The sequence below is a fragment of the Amphiprion ocellaris genome, chromosome 3, assembly GCF_022539595.1.
Source record: "Amphiprion ocellaris isolate individual 3 ecotype Okinawa chromosome 3, ASM2253959v1, whole genome shotgun sequence".
Classification (NCBI taxonomy): Eukaryota; Metazoa; Chordata; class Actinopteri; family Pomacentridae; genus Amphiprion; species Amphiprion ocellaris.
In genome coordinates this window covers 11,451,677-11,469,112 of record NC_072768.1, presented here as the reverse complement: position 1 = coordinate 11,469,112, position 17,436 = coordinate 11,451,677, and the positions used below count along the sequence as shown (strand labels likewise).

The following is a 17,436-nucleotide window of genomic DNA, read 5'->3' as shown; positions in this document are numbered from 1 at the left end:
TCGTCTGCTCTCTTTGGTCCAGCGGTGTCTTGTTACTCGGCACTGGGCGACATTGCTAACACAGTGTCTATCAAGTAACCGAAGTGGATTCTTCTAACTGCCATTTTAAGCATCTCAGTGCACACAATGGTGTTTCAGTGGTGACTAGGTGTTACAAAACGTAATTTTAGTCAGGTTTCTCACCACCTCTACTTCAGTTCATCGGAAACCACTAACATGGTTTGAAGAGTTTTCAAACTGAAGTGATAAAGTTTGAATTGACATGGAACAAACCATGTGACAGCTTAAGAGAAACACCTGAACTTTAACCTCTCTTTTTTGGAACTTAAGTGATTTGTTTTTTCAGCGACAACACAGAAGGAATTTTGGCTATATGTGGATAGAACAGAAAAAAACATCTGTTAAAAAATGAAACATTTCTGACATGGAAATAAAACCAGAAAACATATTTAATTTCCAGCTTTCACCATCCTTATTTACATTCTTGTGTCTCCTCGCTGCTACATATCAGCAAATCATAATCTAAAATTAGTGTCAGTAGACTGTTGAGACAAAAACAAACCAAACAGCTATGAGACAAAGTCTACCTTGAGTTGAGAATGCATTACCACTTCAAACACCACCCCCATACTAAATGCTTGATTCTTAAAATACAGCTCAGACAAGCAAAAGCCAGTTAAGTTACACCGCTGACACACAAAAACATCTTGTGCCATTTACTTGGGTTGTGATGTTGACCGTTATTTGACAGAATGCTGCTGGTGAAAGGTAAAGTTTCAACCTTAACTGAGCTAGGAATAGCCGTAGTTGTAGCAGAATAGCAGTAGCAGTAGCAGTGGAGGTACAAGGTAAAACTATACAGTCTTTCATTCAAGTAAATGACAGATTTTAGAATAAAATATAATGTATAAGCCATACCCACAGTGCAAACTAGCATGAGGAAATTACCCTGCTCACATTTCACTCTATACATGACTAACAAGGTTTGAGTTTGGTAAGAATGAGGCCTTACGTATCCTCATGTTATCCTCGGAGCAAAAGAACAAAGTCAATGTCTCATTCTCATTGGCTTTTTACAGGTTTGACAAAGAGCTTTTTGGAAAAACAGGTAGGTTATATAAGATTACCGTGGTTAGTGTGTTAAGGTTAGTGTGGTAATAGATTACTTTCATGCTCTCACCAATGACAGGTAAATTGTTACGGTGAGAAACGTGTTTTCCTTTATGCATAGGTGCCCCCTGTAATAAGAGGCTCGTAGGGAGGATCTCTGCTTCTGCGACACAACACGACACACGCACACAGCATCCCCAGCATCTAGAAGGATGAGAGAGCCTTTATGTTACTGGCATTTAAGGCGTCATGGTGTGGAATAGCATATCAGAAGATAAATAGGCAGGATTAATTAACACTATAATGCTTGAGAGTAATCCTGCAGATTTTTGCCTCATCACTTCACAAGCTCACCTGAAGATAAAAGGGAAACTTATTGCTCAACCTCATATAGAATTACAATCCAGCTACTGAGCTTATTAAAAGTCAATGTTTAACATATTTTTGTAATTGTTTGATTAGCTCTTGCTGTCTGTTCCTTATTATCAAAAAAAGCAACAGCGAATTTTAAACAGAAAGAATGAATCCATAAATAGTTTCTAATTCGTGGTTGATTCTGAGACACACCTGGTTTGCGGGTGACAAAAAACAGAAACGGTACATGCAGCTTGAAGTCTGTGACCTTATACTCACTCCTAACCGTCTGTTTGCTTTACACATAAAGCAGAACAAAAACATTTTCCAGGCAGCCACCTCCCAAGTTAATATCTTACAATGGTGTATGGAACAAAGTATATTGACAGAATTGAAATACCTGTATGGCAGCAAATGTCAAAGCGGTCCAGATGACATACATCATGATCTCTTTCAACTTCTTCACAACCAGAGCTTCACAACCCTTGACAAACACACAACATGTTTAAGCATGTGAAACTAGGAGAAGTCATTCTATTGATAAAATAATCTGTCTTTTGTAGGACAACTTGACAAATGTGGAGTTTATTTACTTCTTGGTAGAGATCTTCAGGATGAGTGAGAGACCCCGTGCAGATTCCAGTGACAGTTTTGCAACAGCTGATGGGCACGCTGTTATTTTTGGATTCTTTATACCAGCGCGTATTTTGCCAGTCTGAGTAATTGTGAATTCCACAACACTGAAGCTGAAAATGAAAGCAAAGAAAAGACAATAGCAGTGCCACGTACTTGCAAACAGACACACGGGTGATACAGGAAACAGGATATTTGACCTCACCTGTCTCTGAACATAGTCGATGGCTCGGCTCTGGGAGTTGCTGTTGGTGCCGTTGTACTCATCATAAACTTTTATGATTGAACTATTAACTTCATCTTCAACCTGGCAGTTGATAAAGAGTATGAGATTAATCATCTGTTGACACATCTCCTTGGACAATACAAATCAACATGATAGCCAACAGGAGATTAAGTTATCAGCGACTGATTGTGTGGGTGTGGTCAGAAAATAAAACAAATGTCTTCTGACTTGTATTTGCTTTTCTCACCTTCGCTCTGTAAACATATCCAAGAACCACCACTGCTACTTCCGTCATGAAAACCAGCAGGAGAATGACGACAAACTGTGGATTGAATTTCAAGAGTTTAGACAGACGGACCACAGATACTGTCTTCTACTTTGGCCTCGTCAAGTTACCTTCTTCATACCTATTAGTTTATGCATCAGGCAGTTTTGTGTTCAATCAACTGTGATGAATGACATAATTCTTTTAGCAAGTCAAACTTAACATGTTGACACCTTAAAGTACCTCTTTTCTGCATATACTACTTTTCTCTACCATGTACTAACCGTTGTAAGTCCACAGTGGCTCTCTCTCACTGTAGCGCAGCATCCGATGAGCCCAGTGATGAAGAGGAGGGCTCCAACTGCAATGATGATCACTGCTGGGATGAGAGTGTACACGTCTTCAAAGAAGTGATCATAGTCATCATATGTAATGAAGACATAGGCGCCAACATAGCACAGGATACCAGCAGCAGCCTGTGGGTGACAAAAAAAAAATCAACATTTCACCCATGCTGACAAAAGAAAACCAAGTGTCAATGAAGCAGGGAAAGTTGTTCCCCTAGTGCTTCTTTCACATTTTACTGTCTGGCTTCTGCTGCACCACTGACAAACATGACAGCTGTAAAGAATATTATAGGGCTGATTTTAAGATAGCTATTGTTCAGTATTCAACATTTCTCTGTGTTTGACTCCTATAACTCCGTCCTTTCAGGCTTAAACCAAAAGTCACTCTCTTGCCTTCAGCTAGTTCAGAATTCAGCAGCTCAGCCTCTTGCTACTTTTAGCAGAAGACATCACGGCACCTACACCTACTCATCGGTTTTTGTAGCTGATTTTACTGGTCATTTTAAAATCATGTCTTGGTCTGAAATGCAGCTGAAATGATGTCCCCATATAAGCCAGCTTGCAGTCTTGCATCTTCAAGCGAGACACTTCTGGCAACTTCAAACCTGGGGCTTAAATCTAAAGGAGAGCAACTTCTCTTTTTTATCTAAAGGAGAAGGTGTTTTTGCCGTCAGTGCGCCTCAGCTTTGGAGTGACCTGCTTGAGGAGACTAGGCTCACAGAATTGGTGACTCGTGTTAAATCACTTCTTAAAACCAGTTTTTAAAGACTTGCTTTTATGCAATGATGTCTTCTTATTGCTTAGTAAAGTTTTACTGTTTGTACTATTTTAACTGTATTTATTAATATTGAATTACTGTATCTTCATTTCACTATAATTCCACCTTGCATTATTTGGTGTTACAGTCTGACATTTTGGAGGCATTTCACCCTCTGGATATCTGGCTTTAGCTGTCTGCCAAAGCACTTTTTAAACCCTGTTTACTATTATTACTTTTATTACATCATCAATGACTGTCCTAATCCTGAATGGTGGAAAATAACAAAACTCTAACATGAAAACTAGAGTATTTCCAGCTATAGACACTTTGCAGATCAAGATTTGAAAACAAAAACAACAGAATGGCAATTTCACACATTTTAGGATCAATTAATAGAATATGAAGCATTGCATTTAAACTGCCATAAAGTGTCTTAAGAACTCTTTACTAACAGCAGTCAGTACAGTGTATAGAATACCTTTACCCACCTAGACTAGTATAATAAACACAATAATGTACAAATTAACTAGCTAAACTGTCTTCTGGTATTTGAATCAAATACCAACATATTCTGCTGATTCATGTGTCTGCTGCTCGGTAGTCTACTACTCTCTGAGGAGGGGGTCAAAAAGTGACCGTTTAACTTCAGCTAACAGCATAATAAACAAAGGATAATTTAGCTGTAAAACGCGGTAATATATGTGATTCATTTCACAACTTAACGAACCCAATAAATGTTATATTTGAGGTACTATCTGTGCTACTGTCCCCTCAAACTGATCCCTCCCTGGAGAAACAAAGGTCGGCTAGTTTAGCAGCTGATCGCCCGACGGCACATAAACACAACAAGCTAGCCGCTAGCTGCCGCTAAATGCTAACTGCCGCTGCTGTGTGACGCACGTCTAAAACTGGCGCAAACCTCCAAACTCACCCAAAATATCAGGTTCAGGAAGACCAGCACCGTCTTCGAGGACGTGATGCCACATTGTCCCATCTTGAACAAGGAGATTAGACGCTGTTCGCGTTGGCAAATAAAGCAGGTTTCCTACTCAGACATGTCCCAGGTAGCTCCAACATTCACACTCCATATCCCGACGGTCTGTGTGCTGCCTCACCGAGGAGCAGCGCAGCGCCACCAGCACACAGGGACCAGTAACAGAACCACCCCCGTCTAAAATAATGTCAACATTAGAGGAATGCAGTGTTTTTGATATTAATTTGGGAGATATTAGAAATTTAAAAGGTCTGTCGAAATCAATAGTATGTGTCTGCAGCAGAGGACGCTGCAGTTTATTCAACCCAAAATTCTACTTTCTGTCCAAATATGTATTGTTTTATATCTCCATTTGAATGACAATTTTTTGAGTTCATAGTTTAAAAGGTTTATCTCACTCATGATACTACTTTCTATCGAAGTACTTACAGTTTTAAAGATTTTAAAGGCCAGAATATAACTTGATTTTTAGATACCTATCATATATTACTTTCTAACTACTAATCATGAATAAGTTTATTTGGCACTTTTTAGCAGTCGGTTTGAAAGGTAGATTCCACCAAAAATTCTAATTTATGTACAAATATTTTCAGTTTTTAAAGTTTATTCTACTCTAATGACACTTCCAATATTTATAGTTTAAAAGGTTTATTCTACCCAAAATACTACTTCCGGTGTAAGTACTTATACCTTTAAGGATTTTTAAGGCCATAATATCGTTGATTTTTACCTACCACTCAAATAATGTTTTCTAACTACTAACCATAACTAAGATTATTTAGCACTTTTTTTTTAACAGACTAGTTATGGTTTTAAAGGTAAATTCTACCAAAAATACTGCTTTCTGGCCAAGTATTTAATGTTTTAATGGTTTATTTTTGCTTAGATTACTACTTTCTGTCCAAGTGTTTATAGTTGTAAAGGTTCATTCCACCCAAATAATAATTTTTCTTCAGGTACTTATAGTTTTAAACGTTTTAGAAGACAGAATGTATGACCTGACTTTGACTTTTGGTTCATCTCACCAAAAATACTACTTTCTGTCTGAGCATTTATCATTTTAAAAGTTTGTTCCATCCACATAGTACTTTCTTTCTAATAAATTCTGGATCTAAAGATTTAACCTACCGTAAACTGTATATAGTTTTTTTTTAATCAGTGTCTGTGGGCTACAGAACTAGGTTCCTTTTTAAATAAACAACTGGTTGCCATTTTGTCTGCCCTATGAAAAAAGTTCGTCTTAGAAATGTGGTCCTAAAACTGCGGTCCTAAATAAAATGCAGTCTCCTCTGCTGCAGACATGTGCTGCTTATTGAGGGGCCATTGGGACTGCTTTGCTGACATCTAGTGACACAATATATAGTTTAATTTTCGCCCAACTTGTCTCATACATAAAACATTTCAAGTATCAGCACCAGTGTGGGATTAGTGATCAGATTACATGACCTGAAAAACACAAGAGACGACATAGGAGTCCAGATTTAAGGAAGCATAATTTATTGCTACTCAGTAAGACATGAAGCTTATTCATCTGGAGACATTAGTTACTAAATGCATCAATATGCGCATTAGTTGTGATTTATACATATAGCTTTATTAAATATGTAAAGCGACATTCCTGCTGTGAATATTTACAATAGATAAACAAATGATTTCATCTGTGGGCCTGAAAATGCATGTATTTGTCTTAGGAAGAATATAATAAGCCATTTCTAGAGCTCTTTCAAAGGTATGAAACCAGATACATTATGAGGCAGGGACATTTAAAGGCAATAGTTATATGATTTACATGGTTCAAATAATAAAGATTTTATAAGCAGAATTAATTAACTGTCATTGAAGTTACAGGAAAGTCTTAGTACAATGGCGGCACTATCCTCATTCCATTTGCATCGAAAGAAAATGTACATTTCTCTTCAGCTTCCATTCCTTAATACCATTATGTTCACATAATTTGAATAATGAGAACAGATACATGAAAATATTGTTGTCTGTCTAGCTGCTGTCAATTTTGCAACAACCTATTTCACTGGAGTACAGAAACTGAAATCAGCGTGTGTGCCAAATATTTTGTCCCAGTGGCTGAAGTGCGGTGCAAAGTTGGTGTTGGGTTTCTGATGGTGCACGTCGTGTTTGCTGGGCCCTCCATAGATGCCAAATGGTATCACACGTGACGTGGACCAGGGAAAATCATAGCCACAGTGATCCTCTATAGAAACGTACACATGTAATACCATGAAGGCCCATGTCGTGAGAAGATGGCATCTCAGGATCATCGGATTCAGGGTGGTCCAAAAACCCACTGTGACCAGCTCCCAGCCGCCAAGACACTGAGTGGCAAGAGCAAAGGGAGATGAATAGTTATGGTGGATAGCATGGAAGGTGACATACAACCAGCGGATCCTGTGGTGAAGCAGGTGCCAAATGAAGTACTGGAAGTCAAAGAGCAGGAGGTTGCCAATCACCCCTGCAATCAGCTCCAGCAGGGTCGGGGCTCTTTCCGGCAGGTCCACAGGTGGCCTCCAGGCCCACTGAGCCACAGACGCAGGGAACACAAGAAAAACATGATTGTACAAGGTGACACTTGCACAGTGCAGCAGTGTAGAGGCGGTTGGCCGACGGTTCGGTTGTATCTTGAATTGCTGGACCCATGCCCATCTGTCCCCCATGATATCACAAATAAGATAAGGGAGGCAGATGATAAAGTAAGACGAGACGGTCAGCACAATGGGGAAAAGCGGAGATCTCAAATAGTCGCTGTAGTTGAGCCTCAGGCTGTCCCACAGAGGTTGCAGCAAAGAGTCATTTCTTAAGTAAGTGATCCAAGCACTGGTTTCTGCAAGGTCCATCCTGGAGCAAAAATCACAAGGACTGTCTGAGGAATGTCGGCGCTTCAGCCAAAAACAGCAACTTTGGTCAACACTTCATCCAGCGAGAGTCTGCTTGTACTTTGCTGTTCTGTATGGTATCAAGTGACAGGCAGGTGCAACAAATTATTCATACAGTCTGGGTAACTGGTAACCTATAGCTGTCCTTGTGATAAGCTGTAATTATTTAAATTATTTTGAAAGCATTTACCTTCCTGGCAGTGTTCTGTCTCTGTTCAAGTGAGTTTAACTGAACTCTTTCACCAATACACAAAAAAAATATGTCAGAACTCTTGCCCAGGTCGCTCAGTCAATAAATTGAAATACACAGATCTATTTCACAGAAAACAATCATGCAGTCTGCACAGTATTTAGTGGAAGACATTTAGAATTACATTGAATAAAAACATAAACACGGGACGCAAATGATTGTCTTTATTGCCTGAGAGAAAAGGTTAAAAATCTCATTTCTATTGTTGTGACTATGAAAGGTTGCCTCAAAATGCAGCTTTATTCAAATGACATGATGCCACAGATGACAAGAGAAAATGACAGTGGGCTGTTGGCTGCTGAATGCTGGAATGTTGGTTAGGACCAAAGCCAGGCAGTGTGTTAACATAGACAATCTGCTCTAGATGGATGTGTCAAACAGTATGATCCCATCTCCATAAATGTATGCCAGTTTCACCGAACCCTTCAGGAAGAGTGGAAAAACATTGCATAAGTCAGCATCAACAACAACGTCTCCACTGTCGATCTGCTCATTATTCATCATTTCCAAAATAGTGGGTAATTGGTTGTTTCGTGGCGTCTATTGTGTTGTCAGGTTGTCGTGTATTGCTTACTGCCCTGTGTTAAAAACATAAACAGAATTGAATATAATATTACATGTGGCCCTCTTGTTTTTGCTTAGTATATTATATTTCTTCTTAATCCTTACAAAAAACGTAAATATTCAGTTTTGTAGCAGAACTACTATAAAGTGCACAGGGGAAAATGAAAAGAAATACTGACAAAACAAAGTCACCACAGGGTCCGTTTAGAAGCCGTCATTCATAAAAAAGACTGGCTGAGAAACAGTTTTTACCCATGGTCCATCAAACTTCTGAACTCAAAACAATAACACACAGTGTAACTTTTAATAATGCTGCTTATGCACAATCTCCTGTCCATATTTATTCCATTTTATTGTTTTTTATTTGATCTCATTATCTCCTCTTTGTACTGTATATATCTTGCCTCTTTTGCATATGTTAGAATTCTTAATATAGTTTTATTTAATATGTACATTTGATTATGTTATTTATTGTTGTTAATTTAGCTTGTTTCAATGCACCGTCCAGAGGCAGCTACTTATATTTCCATCATGTCCCCAAGTATGATGACAGTAAAGCTAATCTATTCTGTCCATTAACAGATAAAGCTTTCTAAAAGTTCTCATCAAACAGGATTCATATTTAAAATTTTTAGAGCTCTTTGGAAATTATGCATATAACCTTCTGATGTGATGATTACGATTGGGGACTTTTTATGATTATCATTTATCGTAGTACTTTTCTAATACTGAAAACTCCAGAGCAGCTGCTGTTTCCGAGGCTAAAAGTGAACTTCCCAGGCTGCAGAGGGCGACACAACTCAATTGTACTCAGTGAGCAACAGAACCACCTTTTGACAGACTAACTAAAATCTCCGCCACCTTTCTGTACGACAGCATCGTTTGTATAAGGTCACGGGGCTGATTGTTATCCCGAACGATTAAGAACCCTTCGTCGCATGTAATGACGTAAAATTAGTGCGCAGTGTTTCCGCCTATGCAGTATAGTTTTATAGGGGCAATTCAGGTCATTCGTAACGGTTAGACAGAGCTCTGTAGTCAGTTGTGGTCTTGTCTCTACTCGGGGTGAACCTTTACACGGACCTCTGAGGGTATTCGAGGTAATGTCATCTTTTTAAAATGCTTAATTTGAGCGGAATTAAGTGACCGAAATTTACTATACAAGTCACCAACTGTACGTAAAGTTTAGCTAACTTAGCTAAATTCACTGCTAACGTTCGTCTTAGTTTACAATACGACCAGTTAACAGCACATCAAAATATTAAAATACCACACAACTGGATGATACTTGACTACAATTCTAGTTGGTATGGATGATAAATGGGCAGTTAGGAGAGATGTAGCGAATTAAAATTATAACATTGGTGGATAAATTTGTTCTCACTTATATTTCACATTGATCATTCTTATAGAGTAATAAAAAGAGGCGTAAGTCCAGTTGATAGACTTTATGGTGTTACTTTGCACAGGCCTCAAACGACCAGTTGACTCCTCGACTTTGAGGTGCGCTCCCGGTGCAGTGCATGAGATTTTGGGCTGTCATGAGTGCTTTGATTTGTACTTTCTAATCCTATTTCCGCTATTTCTGTGAATCTACATGTCTGGAGACTTCTCTGAGGGACTTTCCCATAGTTCATACCGAAAACCTGGGTTGATCAAAATTCTATACATGTTATGAAAAAAAATGAAATCAAAAATACACGTAAAATCAATACAAAACAATAAAAATATTTGTAAGATCTGTTTCTAAAATACCATAAATATAAAATACTAAGACATGAAAACCGCAGTGACTTATATACTTGGTTGTCCCCCCCCCAATAAAAATGTAAACAAATGGTGAGATGGAAAAAAATTGCAAGTCATAGCATTTGGCAGCTTGCTGTTGTGGTTAATTATTACACATTTGTAGAGTTAAGGTGACTTCTATTGAGTTTTAATCCAGCTCAAGGCATCAGTCATCTCAGGACACTTCATGTAGTAAAGAGAAAATCTCACAATAATTTATTATAAAGAGAACCTCAACAAATCCACCAATACCTTTGAGTGAGTACTTTGTTGACACTGGTAAGAAAACACACCCTTTTAACAGCAGAAAAGGGGAGAGAGAAAAAAGATTGAGGAAAGAAACAGAGTAACATTGTATTAGAAAACAATAAATGCTGAGGAAGCCAGTAAAATCAGATCAGAAACGTGTAGCTCCACGCCTAGAGATCCCTACAAAGAGAACAAACACAGTAATGGTGTGCTATGGTGACATGTAAATGCATGGGGAGTGGACTAGCGGATAGGAGATAAAGTGGTTCTTGTTGCATCATGGGAGATCACCCAGTAGCCTGGACCTACAGCAGCATAACAATGAGTCAGTGATCACTAGATACTTATGTTACGCAAAATGATTTGTATTTTTTTAGATTTTGCTTTTAGTTTCTTGAGACAGACTGTATTTTTTTTATTCAGGCTTCTAAAAATCCTTTAAATTAAAAATTCTGAAAAGCAAAGTCAGATTCTCCACCTTCTGATTTTGGGTTACATAAGTGTCGGGAACCACCGTTTTAAATTGTTAGATTGTCTGCTTCACCATGACAACGTCTCTTAATGTTAATATATCAGTAAAAGAAGTAGATCCTGCTGTGTAACTATGAGATGTCTGATTTGTACTGTATAAATTAATTCAGGTATCCATAGCAACGGAGAACATTGAGGGAGAGAAGATGGATGAAGGAGAGTCAGAGCCAGTTCCTCGTACACAGCAGCTGTGCCGCTACTACTCTCAAGGCAGACACTGCAATTTTGGGAAGAGATGTAAATTTCTGCATGTGAGAGATGACACCAGGAGCCTGACAGGTCCAGTGCCTCCAAACTTACCAGCCCCTGCTGAAGATGTGGGCTACTGGTCGCCTCCCACTAATAACTCCAGATTTGCCCCAGCAGGAGCTCTTCGCCCATGTCGCTATTTTGTCGCAGGCCACTGCAGCATGGAGGACAGATGTCGTTTCTGGCATCCACCACAGTTACCCCTGCTGGATGACCAGCCTGTTCCTGGCAATCACACAAGAGCTGCACCGATGATTCAACCAGTATCCCGTCCCAGCGCCCTCCAGGAGGTGAAGTTGGGTGACATGACAGAGGATGTCACCAAGAAGCTACGAGATACTGAGATCACGCAGTTGAAGAAGCGTTTTCCTAAAGACCGACTGATTATTCAGGAACGAAGTGATGGCAAATTTACATATTACAGGGCAACTGTAGAGGCTACTGATCCAGACTGGGTAAACATTTCTTTCTACATTCTCTCTCCCTGCATTGCTTGAGCATTTAGCCAGAAAATCCACCCACGTATCATTTATGTAATACAGCACAGCTCAGCTTTGGTTTGTGAGCCTGATCAAATTTCTCCTTTACTCGCCAATACGGAGCGAAACTAGGGATGGCATTTAGAAACAAATACTGAATTGTCTTGACAGAAGATAAATAATAACTGCTCCTACAACACCGTGAAAGCACCTAAGGTTGTTTGAGGTTGAAAGTGTCAAAGATAATGCAGGATTTGTATCACTTAAGCTGCACCACTGAGATTGAATTAAGCTCATGCTTTAGAAGAGAAATTAGGTAAAGCATTGCTTAAAATTTGGCTCCAAAATCTCATTTCAAACAGTTAAATGGAACATTATATTATCTACTCTGCTACTCATTTATAGTGTTTCAAAGTCACCAAACCGAGCAAGAGGTAAGCCATGGCCAAACATTTCACTGACCGGTTATGCAGTGCCACGCCAGAACTATTAATCCATCTAATTGGCCCAAAAAACTTTTTTTTTTTCTCTAGGGTATTAATGAACCAACTGTTCTAACATTCTTTCTTCTTTAGAAAGTAGGTTACAAAGCTGGTAATGACAATTGCTTTACATAATTATCTTTAAATATGTTAACTTTGCATTTTAACTTGCAGCCTTTTGATCTGAAAGAAATCGATATCATGGTGAGCTTTCCAGAGAATTATCCCCAAGAGGTAAAGACCACTGCTTCTCTCAACTTTATCTAATGTGCTAATGGTTAATGTGCAAATGGTCGGCATGGAGATCACAGTTGTTTATAACCTTGACACCTTTTCCTCAGATTTTTACATTGGACATACCACTGGACCAGGATCTGCCAGCAGTAATGTCAAAGTAAAAGCATTTGCAGTTTCACTACAACATGTAATGTTTTGTGCCTTTGGTACTCACAGCAGTTACAATTATTTCTACATATTTTTGGCTACATAGACATGTACAGCAAGCGTCACTGGAGTGGCTTCAAGCTAAACATGCGACCAATCAGCTTCTGGGGAAGGTCGAGCTGCTTTTCCGGCCTTTTCTTCGCTGGCTAGATCGCAGCTTGGAGAGACTATTCACCGAAGGAGCCAGGCAGGTTAGACCTGCACAAACAGCAAATGATATTGAATTGTAATTGTAAGTTTTCCAGTTAAATATGCTGAAAAGATCTGTGTATAACTTCAGAATTTGAATATGATTGTATTTATTGTTTACAGTTGAAAAAAGACATCGATTTAGAAAAAGCTGGACTGCAGTTTATAACATATCAAGAGCTGCAGGCAACAGCGACTGAAAGATCTGAATCTGCCTCTGATGCTGCTGATGCAGATGAGGATGATGGTAATGTGGCAGAATCTGAGAATACAGAAGGTGAGAAGTCGGTGCAGCAGGAGAGTCCAGACGGTGATGATAGACAGCAGCAAGAGGAAGCAAGTCATCTGGTGGAGAACATTAAGATCAGTGATCCACGCAGAGGCACAGAGGTGAAACTGCTGGGACTGAGGCTGGGAGAGAACACAGCCACTGTGGCTGCCCAGCAGATTACTGTTTGTCTTCAGTGCAACAGGTAAGGAAAGCAAACACACGATAACAGATTCAGAGTGAGATCTGATCCTCAGTAGTAAACCTGACTGCTCTGTATATGTGCTGCCTACAGGTGTAAGGTAACCGCAGACCTGACACTCAATGGAAGGACTCCCTGTGCGGCTCAGTGTGATAAGTGTAATGCAAGCATAAATGCTGCATTCAGGCCCTGCATGCTTCACCATTACAGCGACGTCCTGGGATATTTGGACCTCCACAACGCCACACCGGCTGACCTTGTACTTCAGGAATGTGAACTCAATGTGGGCTGCCTTAGCTGCTCCCAGGAGGGCCCTGTGCAGGTGATTAAACACACCCTGCTACAACATCAACACTGTGAATTATCATCAAAGTTAACCGAAATGCATCCTGATGAAGTCTGACCTTCTCTGAGATAGCCTTTCTGTCTTCATTTCTCATTAGAATCTTTTGTATGGACAAACAAAGGAGTTAAATTGTGAACACTGCCACAGCAAACTCAGCATCCTGGCTGAGAGCACAAGATTCCAGTACATCCCGCCTCGTACCAACAAAACAGGTCAGAGCTCACCTACAGGCCAGTGGAGATTAAACTTACACCAAATGTAGACACTTTTAAATCCAGGTTAAAAGCGTTTCTTTTCTCATGGGCCTGTGCATGAAATCTGCACGGTATCTAGACTGTTGCTTGCTTTTAATCATCTTAATTAAATTTAGTTACTGTACATGATTCTATTATGATTTTTGCAATGTCTCATGTACTTTTTAATGTTTTATCTGCACCTCACTGTAATGCTCTTAATGTTATATGTAAAGTACTTTGAACTGTCTTGGACATGAAGGGTGCTATACAAATAAACTTGCCTTGCCTACATTTACTATCAAAGGGTTCAGCAAAGGTTTTAAGGTGCAATGTGAGGGATTTAGTGGGATCTAGCGGGGAGGCTGATGCAAACAGCTTAGTCTTATTATTTTTATTCTACTAAGCCAAAGAAACGCAGCGCTTAATAGTTACAGATGATAATAGACCAGTGAAAACATAATTCTGAATACTATTCTCTCTATCTGCACACTGATCTTTTGAGACCTTAAAACTGCTACATTTGTCTCTCTGACCAATCTTATATCACACTTAATAAAGAGATACACAATACATAAAAAGTATGAGCATTTATACAATACAAAAGACTTAAAAATGGTTGTTGTACTTAAATTCCTTTGCTTTTGCAGGTTCAAGTGATGTACATTTCAAGACGATACGAGATCCTGCTGTGCAAAAAGGGAAGCCACTGCCAGAAAAAGGAACATGCAAGCATTTCAAACAAAGCCATCGCTGGCTAAGGTATCACCCCCACTGTGATTTATTTCATTTTACATGTGTGATATTGGAGTTTTGAGAGATAATCACATGTAAAAATTGGCTAAAATTTGCGCCCATGTTCTCAGGTTTCCCTGCTGCGGTCGGACTTACCCCTGTGATGTGTGCCATGATGAGCACCAGGATCACCCCATGGAACTCGCCACCAGGATGCTTTGTGGTTACTGTGCCAAAGAACAGGTCAACTATATAGTTGATACCTTGATAGTGCATTCAAGTTTAGTTATGAAGGTTTTACTGTAAGAGAAACACAGTCATAATCTGTTAGCAAAATAATACACGTGAAATTCTTGGGCACATCTTCCCTCACCTTGTCATTTATTTACGGAAGGGCTGCATGTTGGAATACGATCTGGGCAAGGGAAATATTTATTAATCAACACATAACTGATTGCAGAAAAGTAGATTGTCTCAGTTAGTGTATTGTGCATATTCTTGATTCATTCATTAAAAAAAGAAATTTTGGTTATACTGGAAGAATAAATGCATAAGACACAGTTTGAATGGGAACAGTTTTGAAACGCATCATGTTTGCTTTTGCAGCCATACGGCAATGGAAAACCTTGCATCAGCTGTGGGAGCATGATGACAAGAGGAACACGTACCAGCCACTGGGAGGGAGGACTGGGATGCAGAAACAAAGTCAAAATGAGCAAGTATGTCTACCTGTTGACACTACATTGAACATTTTGTTGTTGTAGTTGTAGAAATATTTTATTCAAGAAAAAAACATTGATATTTCTTTCAGTAGTGAAAATAGTTTGTTTTCCTTTCTCCTCAGAAATGATCGTCAAAAATATGCCAACAGCAACAAAACGGTTTCCAGGAAAGCAGCCGGTGAAAAGAAGTAGTCGGTGGAAAAGAGCCTTTATGCGTAAATTTCTAAAGAGATGATGTGATACACAAATCAAATTGTGATTTCAATGAAATTGTCAATTTTTCACAATAAATCACGTTATGATCCTTCGGTGTGAGAAATGTTGATATTTTGACCTGATATATGAAGTCTGAGGACTTGATGTGGATTAAATTGGAGGATTTCGCACTTTTTTTTTGGGTCATTGGGTCATTTTACAAATCTGTTTAATTTGCAGTTACATAAGGCTTGACTGCTGAAGTCATTATATAATAGTGAGAAAGACAATACAAGAAGACATACATGCAGGTCATTTCATCACTTTACACAGAGTATACATTCAACTATAATCTCAAGTGGTCCAACTTTCAAATCTTGTTTGCATGGTTAATCCTCTTATAATATGGAAGCTCAGCGCAGGAAAACAGGTACACACTACTGGAAAACGTGTGAAAGTGTTGAGTTGTGTCTGACCATTTTTTAAAGCATCAGCACAACGTATCAAAAATCTTTCTGTTGGAAAACATGTTAAAATAATCTTCACAGAACAGTAACGGCATGCCACATGAACTTTTTCATTCACGCTGAAATTTCTGTAAAACAACCTCACATTGGTAATAAATATGAACTCCACTGGGGTTGATAAACATTCTAGTCTAAAGCTTGTATGTTCCTGAAGGGTTTTCTTAATCTTCTCGCTAGCGTTTGTTCGTTGACCTGCTGGGAAAAAAAGGAAAAAAGCTGCTAGTCTCATTGAGAGCAAAGCCCCTTTAGTTGAACTCCAGTATATAAGGCAGAACTTTGTCTTAAATCTAAGACTTGCAGCAGCAGCCTTCAGCACCACAGACATGTTGAACGTCAGTGAGCAGCCTCTGCAGTTCCTGCCCTCCAGGACCTCCGACCGTCTCCTACAGCCATTCTGGGATTATTTGCTTCTTCACCACCTGCCTCTCATCTCATCTCCTTTTTTCCCCATCCTCCTCGCCTTTTCCAGCTATTTCTTCTTCAGTATACCTTTTGCTATACTGGACGTCTTGGGAGAAAGGGTGCCTTTATTCCACCAGTACAAGATCCAAACAGACAGGAAGCCAACTCTGGGAATGATGGCTAAGAGCTTCTCCACAGCAGTGTATAACCACATCTTCTTTGTTCTACCAGCTGTAATAATCAGCATGTTCTTCTTGTCTCCACCAGCACTTCCACCACAGGCTCCAACACTGTATGAGCTATTTGTTGATGGACTGGCTGTACTCCTGCTATTTGACACGCAATATTATATTTGGCATTTCACGCATCATAAGCATCCACAGCTGTACCGCTGGATTCATGCCATCCACCATGAATACATTGCACCATTCTCATGGTCGACTGAACACCTGAGCATCCCAGAACTGATGACAGTGGGACTCTGGAGCAATCAGGACCCAATTCTTTTAAGATGCCACCCACTGACCACGTGGTCCGTCACAGTTTTTAGTCTCTGGATGTCTGTAGAAGACCACATAGGCTATGACCTGCCGTGGGCCCTGAACCACCTGGTGCCTTTTGGCCTGCTGGGTGGTGCACCAGCTCACGACATGCACCACCAGAAGCCAAACAGTAACTTTGCTCCTTTCTTCAGCCACTGGGACAGAATCTTTGGCACCGCTGTGCCTTTGAAGAAAAAAAATGATAAAAGATAATAAGTGAATGTAATTCTATAATCACTCCTGTTTCCTTTGACTTTGTCAGTCTGACACAATGTTCTTTGCACTGTCACATTCTTTCCCATTTGGTAAATCTCCTATTTTTCTACTTTGAATTACAGTTGCCTCATTGTGTAGCACTTTCTGCCTCCTTGCTGGTGTCTTTTGTTTGGCAGCTTTCTCAGCGTATTATCAATGTTGGTTACAATGTGTATATTTTCAATTAAAATCATGTTTACAAAGAAT

At 39.5% G+C, this 17,436-nt stretch overlaps 4 protein-coding genes across 4 annotated transcripts; 2 read left to right on the top strand and 2 right to left on the bottom strand.

Moving 5' to 3' along the window:
• Positions 1–431: 431 nt before the first annotated feature.
• tspan3a (tetraspanin 3a) lies at positions 432–4,810 on the bottom strand. The gene is made up of 7 exons (XM_023287773.3): positions 4,627–4,810; positions 2,873–3,064; positions 2,571–2,645; positions 2,303–2,404; positions 2,058–2,210; positions 1,865–1,948; positions 432–1,314 (listed from the first exon to the last, which is right to left on the bottom strand). Exons 1-7 carry the CDS (start codon positions 4,687–4,689, stop codon positions 1,222–1,224), a joined length of 762 nt encoding a protein of 253 aa, XP_023143541.1. The 5' UTR covers positions 4,690–4,810; the 3' UTR covers positions 432–1,221.
• Positions 4,811–6,175: 1,365 nt separating this feature from the next.
• ch25hl1.2 (cholesterol 25-hydroxylase like 1, tandem duplicate 2) lies at positions 6,176–9,243 on the bottom strand. The gene has a single exon (XM_035956064.2). The coding sequence runs from the start codon at positions 7,536–7,538 to the stop codon at positions 6,711–6,713; it is 828 nt and encodes a 275-aa protein (XP_035811957.1). The 5' UTR covers positions 7,539–9,243; the 3' UTR covers positions 6,176–6,710.
• Positions 9,244–11,105: 1,862 nt separating this feature from the next.
• si:dkey-24l11.2 (uncharacterized protein LOC100034462 homolog) lies at positions 11,106–15,612 on the top strand. Its single transcript, XM_023287799.3, has 11 exons — positions 11,106–11,663; positions 12,344–12,403; positions 12,511–12,563; positions 12,660–12,804; positions 12,926–13,275; positions 13,366–13,594; positions 13,716–13,830; positions 14,502–14,613; positions 14,718–14,829; positions 15,193–15,305; positions 15,431–15,612. Exons 1-11 carry the CDS (start codon positions 11,106–11,108, stop codon positions 15,498–15,500), a joined length of 1,917 nt encoding a protein of 638 aa, XP_023143567.2. The 3' UTR covers positions 15,501–15,612.
• Positions 15,613–15,747: 135 nt separating this feature from the next.
• ch25hl1.1 (cholesterol 25-hydroxylase like 1, tandem duplicate 1) lies at positions 15,748–17,435 on the top strand. Its single transcript, XM_023287772.3, has one exon. The coding sequence runs from the start codon at positions 16,354–16,356 to the stop codon at positions 17,185–17,187; it is 834 nt and encodes a 277-aa protein (XP_023143540.3). The 5' UTR covers positions 15,748–16,353; the 3' UTR covers positions 17,188–17,435.
• The last annotated feature ends 1 nt before the right edge of the window (position 17,436 follows it).